The sequence below is a fragment of the Mus caroli genome, chromosome 15 (genome assembly GCF_900094665.2).
Source record: "Mus caroli chromosome 15, CAROLI_EIJ_v1.1, whole genome shotgun sequence".
In the NCBI taxonomy this organism is placed as follows: domain Eukaryota; kingdom Metazoa; phylum Chordata; class Mammalia; order Rodentia; family Muridae; genus Mus; species Mus caroli.
In genome coordinates, this window is record NC_034584.1 from 48,770,291 (window position 1) to 48,783,577 (window position 13,287).

At 39.4% G+C, this 13,287-nt stretch overlaps 1 protein-coding gene across 1 annotated transcript in view; it reads left to right on the plus strand.

Moving 5' to 3' along the window:
- Mal2 (mal, T cell differentiation protein 2) overlaps positions 1-10,692 on the plus strand; it is a 31,178-nt gene extending 20,486 nt beyond the window's left edge. The window contains exons 3-4 of the mRNA XM_021183583.2: positions 6,344-6,499; positions 8,503-10,692. Of these exons, the coding sequence (XP_021039242.1) occupies positions 6,344-6,499; positions 8,503-8,574 (228 nt within the window). The 3' untranslated portion in view covers positions 8,575-10,692. The remainder of the gene's footprint in view (positions 1-6,343; positions 6,500-8,502) is intronic.
- Positions 10,693-13,287: the final 2,595 nt, after the last annotated feature.

A 13,287-nucleotide genomic window follows, 5' to 3' on the forward strand; every position in this document is an offset into this window, starting at 1 on the left:
TTGAGTCACACTCATCATGGCATCCTCATCAGATTGATACAATTTCTAATTGATGCATTCTGAAATTATTAGGCATTAACTGATAAAAAATTAATTATTTCCCCTGCAAATAATTTAATGCTACTTTGTACTCCAATTGAGAGAAATAGGAGTGCATTTTAGAAATAATTTACTCTCTACAAGTATTTATTGTAAACACTAACAGTGATTTTTTTTCATTTTCCATATTTATAGTGTGTGAATGTGGTGTGCATATATGTGCGTATACATGCATGGACACATATATTTGGGTATGCAAACATGCATGTGCCTATGTCTGTGAACCCAAGGTTAAAGTCAAGAATCAGCCTCAATAATTCTTCCTCATCCATCTGTGAGGCGGAGTCTCATTCAAACCAGAGTTCAATGATTGAGCTTGTCTTGGTGCCCAGTTTGCTCTGGGGTTCCCTGACCTCTGCTTTCTGGAGACTGGAAGATGAGGGAGCTCCCACACATACTTGGCATTTAAGTAGGAACTAGGGAAGCCAGATTTTGACTCTCTTGCTTACCTGGCAAGCCCTCTAACCACCAAGTCATTTCCTGGGCAAATTTTCTATTTTTCATTAATTGGTATTAGATTCACATTCATAATGTAAGATATGTTTAGTATTTTTTTTCACATGCTTTCTATTCTGGGTATAGCTGGTGCATTTAAAAAAAAAGAAACAAACAAACAAAAAAACAAAAAACAAAGAAACTGTTTCTCCATTTGAAGAAAGGCAAGATTTTCCTGTTTCTGACTAATATTGGAGATTGGCCCTCAGGAGGCCTTCTGCATGCTAAGCGGGCTCTCCATCTCTGAGCTCCATCTCCAGACCTTTTTCACTGTTTATATTGAGGCAGGGTCTTACTTTCCCAGGATGCCATTGAACTCAACTTCACCTCAACCTCCAAGTGGTGAGGATCACAGATCTGCCCTGATAAGAAGCCAGTTTTGACTTTGAAGTAACTGGAGATCGGGGGCTTTCTCCCTGCCCCTGTATAGAAGGATAACACCACTTTGGTTTAACTTTGAAGAAGATATTTCATATTCATACCCCTCCCTTTTTTAGGGGAAATATGCTAAGGAAGAATGCTTTTTTAAAGAGATGTTTAAATCTTACACAATTTAACAAATCCCACTTTATTTTACAGAAGTCTCATGGGCATACATTTAATCAGATTCCAGCTAAGACTATCACCTAATAATTTAAATGTCCTGAGCAACATTCTATGCGACTTAGACCTGGACACTTTTTTTCCTTTGAGATGGTCTTGCTACACATATGTAAACCCAAACTGTAGCCCAAACTGGTCATCCACCTTGTTCAAACTCCTATGCTGGGGTTATGATGTATGCTACCAACAGTAAAACTAGGTTTTAGTGGCTGTCTTCTCTTTTCTCGGCTGCTGTGGAACCAGGGTTCCCCATAGGTGTACAGATATTTTTCTGTCCTTTCCTTTTCTTTCTTTCTTTCCTTTCTGCCCCTCCCTTCTCCTTACCCCTCCCCCACCTCTCTCAAACTATTTAATGTTCATCCCTGAGCAAAAAAGCAGAACACTTCTCTCAAGATTAGAATTTTGGGAATGATCATGTGGGTTGGAAAAAAAATTCCAAGCAGTTTTTAAGGTTGAGTTTGTCTGATAAAAGTGTGGAGAGGCAAGGAAGGCTCTGGGGTATACGAGAGCTAGCAGGACTGGTTTGGAGAATGGGCATGCAAACAAGACTCAGAATGGGACTGGGCCTATGCTAATGAAGAACTGTCAAAGATGGTGGTTTAAAATGTAGCCACCAAGCCAGGTATCAGCATCACCGGGACTCCTGTCAGAAATGCCCAGCCTCAGCCAACCCTATCTAGACTGCTGAGTCCAAGACTAGGGGATGGTAGTCATTTCTCTGTGCTTAAGTAAATTCTCTAGGTGGTTCTGCTTTGTTCCAGGATCTGAGAACCTCTAGTGTAGTCCAAGTGTTCCAAACCATGAGTGAACCTTACAGAAGACATTTTGCGTGGCTCCCGTGGACAAGCAGAGTGGTCAGATGTTAGTGTGTAGCTCTTTAGTGGTCAGGTGCACAGGCCTGGGAGAGGCTTTCAAGACGTTTCTGAAATAGACAGGGCAGCAAAAGAATCATTGTGTGGTTAATAACGTATCTAAACCTACTTACTGGTCAAGAAGTGAAAACATTTTTTAAAAAAAGCTTAAGTAATCTCAAAGCCACTAAGGAACAGGCTCTAAGAAAGATTTAGCAAAGGAGATTTTGCAGAGGGTCCATCCGGCAAATCATGGAAACAGATACAGAGACCCACAGCTAAACATAAGGCAGGAGTTAGTTTATTCTGCATAGAAGGGGAGGAAAGATTGTAGGAGCCAGTGGGGATGAGAACACAGAATCTACAAACCCAGACTCATAGGGACTCACTGAGACTGAACCAACCATCAGGGAGTCTGCACGGGTCTAACCTAGGCCCTCTGTAGATATATTATTATTGTACAGTGGTTTTGTGCGACTCCTAACAGAGGGAGTGGGAGGGGGCTGTTTCTGATGCTTTATGGACTTTAAACTCCTACTGAGTTGTCTCATCCAGTCTTGATATAAGGGGAGGTGCCTAATCTTTATTGCCCCTCAATATGCCACGTCTGATTGGTATCCTTGGGAGACCTGCTCGTTTCTGAAGGGAACTAGAGGAGGAATGGATGGGGAGGAGGGGTGAGAGGGGGAGGATGGAAGGGAGGCTGCAGTCAGGATATAATATATGAGAGAATAAATTAATTTTTAAAAATCCAAAAAGGAAATAGAAGATTATGTTATTAGTGGTTGGTTTGGGTTTTGGCTTTGATTTTCATGTGTGTGTGTGTGTGTGTGTGTGAAAGAGAGAGAGAGAGAGAGAGAGAGAGAGAGAGAGAGAGAGAGAGGGAGAGAACAAGAACATTCATGCATGCACATAAGCTCTTGTGCACATGCACTTGGTATCTTTTATGGGGAGAAAAAGAAAGACCTGTATTAGACAATGCCAACGGATGTAAAATAAATTGGAAAACCCTCATTCGTGATGCAGTGTTTGCCAAGTCCATGAGAAGCTCCACAACACCACTGAGATCCTGCATTGGGCACAGTGACTAGGTTCAGCCCAAATGTACTGTGACTCCCTGAAAGCCACTCGAGAAGACTGTGTCTTTGGCTCAGACACTTAAGCACGTCCCACATCTACTGAAACCCAAGAAAGAAAGTCCCATAAGAACCAAAATCCAGTCACAAAAGCTGATGGGATGGAGTCATGCCAAAAATAGGCAGTAAATCTCCTAACTGTTGCAAGTCACATCACTAAACTGTACCTTTGCCTTTCTGTGCGAGAGGTGTCAGAGGTGTGTGTTTAGCTATGTATGTGTGTTCATGTGGATGAGTGTGTCTGTGGGGCCTTGGGTATTGTTCCTTCTTAGGGGCCTTCTATCTTGCTTTTTGAGACAGAATCCTATTGAACTAAAAATTAGATCTAATCCACCTTTGATCATTCAGTTCCCAAGGAACAGACACAAAACCTTTATATTTATAATAAGCCTCAATACCACTAGAGCTGAGCAGACATCAACACTCTAAGGTATTTTGTCTACTTCTCTGTCAACCCCAAAATATAGATTGCCATGCTCTGCCTGGGACGCTCTTACACCAACTGGCCAGCCTTCATGACCATGTAGCCATGATTCACCTACCCCTTGGCATCTTCTCCTCCCTTCACCTCTCTCTTCTCTCCTTGTGGTCTCAGCTTCAGACCCTCAGCCCTGGGAGCTGAATTCCCGCCCACCTCTCTTCTGCCTAGCTAAAATCTGTAGGCATCTTTATTCAACCATTGGTTTTACGTTAAAGAGCAAGGTTACATAGCATCATTTGGTGTACACCTCGTCCCTGTGGGCAACGAGACCCTGGGGGCCCGGTTTTAGCATTGCAATATGTAGCAAAAGACTAAACCTCCACAGAATCCCTCTCTGGGATCTGGAGTCATTTGACTAGCTGTCCGTCAATCCCCAAGGATCCATTGTCTATTCCCATCTCCTCAGTTCTGAGATTACAGGTGCACTCCACCATTTCAGGCTTTTTAACATGAGTGCCAGGTTAGGATTCAAGTCCTGTGTTTGCATGTCAAGTACTTTACTCTCTGACCTGTTGTCCCACCCCCTAGCTTGGCTTTTTAAGATAAATCTAAACTTGAGAATGAGTGATTAATAGTCAATCTCAATTCACCTTCTTAATTTTTACAGCTATTAATTAATAACCCAGTAAGATACATTTAATTCATTAACCCACTGACATTCCATTGGATATTGACCTTTGTCCATGAACATTTATTGAGTAGACACATGACTGCATGTATCTGAGCATTGGCTGTGGGTTAGATGTATGGTCAGTATGTATGTGATGTGGATGACTTCGCAATGACAGGTGTTTCATAGAAAGCATTTTTCCATTATACCTTATGTATCTCGCCCTGGTTAAATTTGATTTAGCATTCTAGGCATAATAGGAATAATTCTATGGACAATGCTGTTTAGTAGACATTTAGTACAACATTCCCTTTTGTAATTTTGTTAGTAGTATTGTTTGAGAAGGGAAAGGTAGGCTTTGAAGAGAGCTCTCAAACATGCAAATGAGCACTGTTACTATGAAATTTTCTCCAAAACTTAGCAATTGAACTCCCATATGATCCATGACTCTCTCTATACGTATATAGAGGTCATGAAGTCAGTCCATCTGTCTGCGCCCACATTTTTTCTTTGCAGGATTGTTTATAGTAGCCATCATATGTAATCAGCTTAAGTCTCCCCTAGTCATTGATAGGTAAATAAAACATACTGTATATACACAAAGCTATTTGGCTGTTTAGAACTGAAGACAATCCTGGTATTCACAATAATGTAGATGAGCATGGAGGATCTGTAAAATGAATAAGCCAGGCACCAAATACTGTTCATCATAACTTCAATTGGTGAAAGGTGAAAAAATTGAACTCATTGGAGAAAAAAATGAGGTGTTATGAATAAAGTGGGGAGATAGGGTTGGGAAGGCATTTGCCAAAGCATTGCAGTAACTCGGGAAGCAATAGTACCCTCATAGGCTCTACAGCACAGATTCTAGTTGATAGCAATGTATTCTGGAAAACTGCTGAGTGGAGAGTTCTCACCATGTAAAGGGTGAGTATATGAGATGATAATAAGTAGTTCAATGTAGTTGCTTCATAATGCATGCATATGCTAAAATACATACAATGAGTATATAATTTCTATTAGTCAGTAAAAATTACTAATTAATTTAGATTTTTTAATGAAAGAATGAAGAACTTTGGAATCAGATAAGCATGATACTGGTCCTACCCCCAAAGCTAATCTTTGTATGAAGAGAAAGAGGAAATTTTGTTTGCAAAAGAGATAGTAAATGACTACTGTAAGGATAAGAATTTATACAGCTGAAGACACTGGAATATGGCAGCTATAAATATAAAATATGTAAATGGTATATTTCAAGTAAAACTGGATTACGATAAGTTCTGCTTCACATTAATTCTACCAGTGCACAAAATAACAAATAACTTTTGCAGTAGTATTGATTCCTTTTATTTAATGAAATACAAGGTTGTATGCCATTGAATTCTATCACTAAGTCTGTATCTTGGAGAATATAGAATAATACATAATTATAATTGCAATAACAAATACTAAAATATGTATTAAGTATATGAAATTGATATAATTTTATTTGGACTTTAAAATGGCATTTATCTTAGTTTTAAATTTAATTTAATTTAAAGACCTTTTATCTTATTGTAATTAATATGGATATCTTTGTATATTAATCTAAACTGATATTATATTCTATTTGAAAATTCAATATATAAGAAAAGTTACTATTGTACCAAATTAAATAGATTCACTGATTTTTTTATTAGTTCTTTGAGAGTTTGAAACTTTCCATACAATATGTTTTGATCATAATCACCCAAGGCATCCAGCTCTGTATCACCTCTTTTAAAAATATTCTTCGAGATCAAATTGTGTTCCCAAATGTTTTTGGACATGTGGCCTTCCACGGGAACGTGGTCAACTTATTCCTCCCTCTCCCCGCAGCTGACAATCACTATCCCTCTACAGTTAAGGATGGGCTTATGTAGAGTCTAATGCTTCTAATTTTGCCAAAGTATTCAAAATAAACAATGGATATACTTAAGATAATTTGATTAAATGGGCTGAGTTTTCCTGTTTAAGATTGCATTTACAATAAAAAACAGTAAAGCATCTTCGTGTTGTTACCTATAAATGCCTCTCCTCTGCTCCTTAGGATTTTGTCTACCATTTCATAGTCTTCGTCTTCTACTTCGGAGCGTTTTTACTGGAAGCAGCGGCCACCTCCCTGCATGACCTTCAGTGCAACACAACCATGACTGTGAAGCCACTACTCAACGACAACCAGTATAATATCAACGTGGCTGCCACAGTAAGTGCACCATGGGAAAAGCATCCGGGAGACTCCTCGGGCATCAGTAGCCTTTTAATAGTAGCCTTTAGAACCAAATGTATAATAGCTATTTATGTATCTATTTTGTTGTCCTGTGAGCAAAGTCCTCTCATCACCCCCATTGTGGGTGACTCTACTGCAGACCAACACTGTTGACATTATCTGGGAAGGCAACAAGTCTATTAGTGCTTGATTTTGTAAAAAGAATCCACTATAGTGTTCTCTCTTTGTAAATTTCAGACCTGGTGAGGGGACCAAATAGAAGGGTGTTTTCTCAATATGGGGCTGACATGAACAAGTTTCAGTTCTTATTGTTGGGGTCAGTGCTGGTGAGCGGAAAGGCAAATTCACCAGTCACTGTAACAGATGGGATACAGGAGAAAGCCTTCTCTGGGGACTTTAAAACATGAATCCTCTTTCATTCATACACTGTAGTGAACCTGTCATTTTGTATTAAATAGTGCAAAGAAATAATAATTTTTTGTTTTCATGGATACATTTTTTTTGGGGGGGGGGGTGGAGGTGGTTTGAGAGATAGGCTTTCTCTGTTTAACAGCCTGGCTCTCCTGAAACTCACTTGGTAAACCAGGTTGGTCTCATGGATAATTTTTAAAACTACCACAAATTGAAACTACTTTCTGAAATGAAGCATCTTAATTGATGTTTAATGGTTCCTATACTATAGTGCATTACTGAACCTAGTATCTTTTCCTCTTTAGTTTTGGAAGTTTCTAGACTGTTCTTTTCCAGGTATACTTCTTCTGAAAACCTGTGTCTTTGTCCCCCTGCCCGAGTGAAGCCACCTCGATGCATAGACCAATGCTTCAAGTCTTTCATGGCATTCCATTTTTCCCACTCACTCCAGTCCAATCAGAACTCTAGGTCTTGAGTTTTCAGCAGCTGAAATTGCTCATCCATTCATGTGTCCCACTGGGCTAAATGTTTTCCTTTTCTTTTTCACTCAGTAGAGTTGAGGATGGGGCAATTCCTTCTCACTATTGACAAATTCCCAAAGCAATTATTCTCACTCAGAGGGCATTGTCGATATTAAAAATATATTACCAAAACAAGCAAAATGGGAAGGGTTAATTAAACTGTGACAAAAATTTCTGTGAATGGATCTGTCCTCCCTTCTCAGGCTGCAGTTTCCTGGTTAGGAATCTCTACCCTTGCCAGGTACCAGGCGATGGTGACACATGCCTTTAATCCCAGTACTTGGGAGGCAAAGGCATTGGATCTCGGAGTTTGAAGCCAGCCTGGTCTATTGAATGAGTTCCAGGACAACCAGAACCACACAGAAAAACCCTGTCTTGAAAAACAAACAAACAAAGGAATCTCTGCCCTATATAGTCATATTTTATCATTTTGAATTGGCCTCGAATCTTCTCTCCTTTGGCTCACAGTCCCTGAATTTCAGGACAATGGGTACTATTTGTTTATCTGCACCAAGCACAGTGATGTATGCACAGTGGGTGTTAATGACGCCAACCATGACACCAAGGAAACAGCTCCAAGAGGGCTTGGCCTGGGACAACTGTCTCCCACCTGAGGAGGGACAGAACTCAGAACACATTCCTATGGGTTTTGTCTACTGAGTTCTAAAGATGACAGAAATGATTTGATGTGTCCTTGGGGTCTTCTTAGCTATGAAACTACTGGATGATGAGATAACTCAGAGTGAATTTTTTAATACACTGCCTAGGGTTTCATAAATACTTAACAAGTAAGCCTGACATGTGAGCGGATGGTGAAAGTAAGGCTGCCTGCAGATATGAAAGCTAAGAGCTCTAGTGTACAGAGGGAGGGCCAGCGCTGGGAGGTAACGAAACAAAGTCATTGAACCACAGATCACTCTAAACTCTTGTCCTGTTGAAGTATCTACAGGTCAGTTGTCGAGGATTTGTTCAGTGGCCTCTCAGGATGCAACTTCTAAAAGTCCATGTTGTGAATCTGATGACAGTGTTTCTTTGTCCTTTTCTTAGGTTTTTGCCTTTATGACAACAGCTTGTTATGGTTGCAGTTTGGGTCTGGCTTTGCGAAGATGGCGACCGTAACACTCCTTGGAAACTGACAGTTGTGTGCTGGTTTCATTTGTCTACTTTATAGCTCTGATCACTTGGGTACCATTTGTCCCAATATAACATTCCAAACATTGTTAGCTTAGTACAGAGAGGACCTCAGTGCCAGCTGTGGTTTGTTACATGGGTGGGATTTTCATTTTATTCTGATGTTAGAGAAATATCCTGTCCTTTTTCATCTCTCTTTTCTTTTTAAATGCATTTCCATTGTATATTCTTAAAATACACAGACACTGTTCACAAAACAATAGTATTCCTTTTTTTTTTTTTTTTTTTTGGTTGAGTCACCCGAACCTTAATAATAGTAAATAACTAAAACAATACATCTCATGCAGGCTTCTCATCTAATTCTATCTTTAGTATAAAACAGGAAATGATACACATTTTTTTTTACAAAAAGGCCAGGTAGCACATATGTAGGCTTTAATAGGCCATATAGTATCTGTGGCAATTGTTCCATCCTATGATGACATAAAAGCAGCTACAGATGATGTGTAAATAAATATCTGTATCTTAATAAAGCTTATTACAAAAAGGGAGCAAGACTGTATGTGGTCTACAGACCATAATTTTATCAACTACTGCCATCAAAACCTTAGGTGTTCTGTGTTCTATTGAACTAATCATGAAAGTTTATCAACCTCATTAGACAAACCACATAACATATTTTGTTTCATTATGCATCACTCACGTTGCCTTTGTTTAATAGTCAAATATTACCCTTGAAAGGTCATATAATTTCTCAAGCTAACCCCAGCAGAGCCTTGGATGAAGAGCAAAATAAGGTAGGAAATAAACTCCAAACTAATGATTTCCTAATAGCTCAGCAAGGCACTCACACGAGAGTACTTAAGACATGATCCCCAGAGGCAATTAATCACTACTGGATCTAGTATCTTGCTACTGATGTCTTACTTTGGTTTATTTATGCCATAGACTGTGGTTGTTTGGCCTATGCATGAATATATAAATATTTATGTATGTAAAGCTTTTCCAAATAGCTCTCTGAAGAGTTGAATTTTTAACTTCTTATTGTTTTTGCATTGCTTTCTGAGCTGAATTTGAGTAACAGATTAACTATAACATAAAGCTATAGATTCTTACATGCTTTGATAATAGCCTGGATATCTATGTTGTTTTTACATTGGTGTCAGACAGGCAAAGGACGTTTAACACAAGAGCTAAAACAAAAACTGGATCTGACTGAATAGAACAGAAAACAATCCTAGTCCACCTGTATGTGTCCCAGGTTTGGCAACAGATCATGAGTGACCACAGTTCCCACCGCATTCTTATACAGGCCAATTCCCTATTGTTTTAGTAGGGCTGCCTTTGGAAATGGAGGCTTGGGAATTGCTCTCGAGCTGACCCATCACCTAAGAGTGCCATGTATGGTTGGAGTATTGGACTCCCTGGAACATAGTGAAAAACATGAATGAATAACACCAATGCACAGTGTTCAAGTGCTGTTTATCTAATACTCCCCCAGAAGAAGAACCAAGAGGGAGCTCAGTTTGGAATACAGCTGAAGAAGAGATGTATTTCTATATGTAGGTTGAAGAAATCAGTCTTATGGCTTTCCACTCATGTCTTAGCTCTTCTAAAATGCCTGACTTCCCTCCTGTTTTTCCAGCTCCAGACCACACACTGAAAAACCTGTATTATGAATTATATACTATGAAGTCACAAATGTGCCATAAAGATACACTGTACGTGGAATCCCTAAAATGTAGTCCACTAGAATTTAGTTGAGATTTTGTTTTCCCCCAGGTGTACCAAGCCATGCTCAGTGTGGTATTAACTCAAATGAATTCATTCAGATGTATTGGTGGTACTTTTGTAAATGTATGGCTTCTAGGTTAGCAAAAAGAAAACTCAAAGCTGACTAACTGTGAATACTTAGGTCTGTAGATTCATTGCATTCTAGATTTTGTGAGCTGAGCGACGAAGCACTTGAACAAAGACAAAGGTGTTTTAAGAATCTCTCTACGTATCTTAGCTGTAAAAATGAAAAAGTGTTGGCTGGTCTTAAAATCTGATAAATTTATTTTATAAGTGTTATGACTCTAATAAAGTATTCATTTGATAACCTTTTGGGTCACTCTTTTTTATTTATTTTTTTTAATGCCATTCATTTTAACATTCAGTTAACTATTTAGTAAGAACCAGATTGAAGTTCCAGACCGATGAATGGGCTCTGTTTCTGATAGCTCTGAGTAAAATGAATCTCTCAGAAAATATCAGTAAGTCATTTTCTGGGGTGAGCATGAGAAGGTAAAATGAGAGGGAAATTGAGGTGAAATGTGTACTCTGCTGTATTTTAAAAGCATCTGGCCTGTCTGTATACTGTGTATGTCAGGTGGTGTTTAAAGCATTTTAAAAATTATTGTCTCACCTACAACTCATTAGAACTACTGGAAGGCCTAGATACCATTACCTTATGTTAAAGATTAGGGGACTAAAACACATTGGAGGACAGCCAGAGTCCTCCGCTTACCATGAGAAAGCTAAGCTTCAGAGACTTATATTTGTCTCTCGATTTCTCTGTAAGCCTCCATTCTCCCAGATTTTTACCTCCTTTGCCCTTCAAAAAGTATTTAGCAGAGTGTTTAACCACATAATCATATCTTGTCTTAGACTATTTTTTGTCCTAAACCAGACCCCTGATTTTAATTAAACTAATAGGTCAACTACCAGGGGTGGAGTCAAGGAGGATTGCCTCCAATATCTAGCTCTGGTTTTGATACCCAGAACCATAGAATGTGGGGGCATGTACCTGCAATCCCACCAGCCGGGAAGTGGAGGCAGAAGTAGCAGAAGCTTAAGGTCATCACTGGCTTCAAAGTAAATTCAAGGCTAGCCTGGAGTACGTAAAACCTTGTCTCAAAAAATAAAAAGGATTTCAGGCCAAACCTGCATGAAGAGGATACTGTTGGGCAGCTACAGTCCGGACAGATACAGGAGTTCTTCGCTGTTCTGTTCTTCAGTCTGTTCATCTTGGTATGGAAGGGGCTATGTTAAAGGGGCCAGGAGACACTTCAGTGAACTTCATTACCTCATGCTGAGTCAGCTGTTTTCTAATAGTTGGCCCGATTGCATAGCAATCCCTAAAACTGAGCTGGACAGACCTTTCTAATGTGTGATGACCAACATCAAAGTCATGGAAGTGGACTGATACCGTATGCTTGTTTGATGGATGCTGTGGATAAGAAAATGAGGTGAGATGTATAATCTGGGGGCTGGTGGTCATAATTCCTAACTGTTATCATGAATACTGCACTTTGGTTTTCCAAAAGAGATGATAGTTACCCCATTTTTCTTTTTGTAAACGTGAGTCCACGTTCTTTCCTAATGGAATATATTTTATTTTTTTGTTGTGTACCTTTACCTCAAAAGTTATCTGAGAAAATTTGAAATTTTCTCACATAGCATGGGCAGAGTTTTCTGGTTATATTACATTTAAGAAGAGGCAAAAAATAGTTCTTTCAACAGAAGTATGAAAAAGGCAAGTTGCTTATTTGCACCTCCCATATCACCCACTAATGATCCTGTAAGTCTCTGAACAGATCCCTGGGGAAGAGGAACCAGGGTTGAGTTAGTTTGGGAGGTAATGACTATGGGAAATGAATATAAGTAGGAAGGTGTCCTGCTCCACAGGCATGGATGGCTCTAGTGAGGGCAGAAGGAGTCAGCTCAGGTAGGAAGAGCCCCAGCCTGAGCTCCCCTGAGAAAGTCTTCTTGAGCTAATCATGACCTCCAGCATCAAGATAGGCCACAGAAAAGGCCCAGATTCTTAAACTTGGCAAGCCCTGTTCCATCACCATGACCTATCATTGGCAATTCTCTGCTCATTGACTCAAACACTAACAAAGATTCCATAGGCCCTGGTGTGACTTCTGTGTATGGGTCTTGGCTGGAAATCTGAAGAGCATGCATTCTAACTTCTGCTTTTTGTCCCTTCTACCCAATAAATCCACTTCTCCATACCCTTGAACCCATCCCGCTGTGAGACTCTTCTCAAGGGGAAGAGATTTAAAAAGACATTAGTGAATAAACAGGGCTATATCACTGGGGATGGTTGGAGAACCACAAGTAATTTTCACCATCTCCCTCCCTCTGAGTAGCCAATTCTGAATTTGCTGTCACTCACACTTCTCTACATGCCTTTGTGCAGTATCCGGTGTGTCTTGAAACTATTCTCTGACAATTTTTGCACATGGGGCCATTGAGCATACATATATACACATATATGTATACACACACGCATACATATATACACATATATACAAACACACATTTACATACATACACTACACATATATATATATGTATGTATATATATATATATATGTATATATATATATATATGTATATATATATATATATATGGAAGTCTTTTCATATTCCCCTTTGCATTCACGATGCCAAAACAGCTGTCCTCTTTACCAATACGTTCTGACTACCCTCAGAGGGCAATGGCCTCTTATGCATTGATTCATAAGAGTCTAAAATGCAAAGTGTCCACACTTTGGTCTTCGTTCTTCTTCAGTTTCATGTGTTTTGCAAATTGTAGCTTATATCTTTGCCCCTTCTTAGAATTGGAAACAATCAACCATGGAAGGAGTTACAGAGACAAAGTTTGGAGCTGAGACAAAAGGATGGACCATCTAGAGACTGCCATATCCAGGG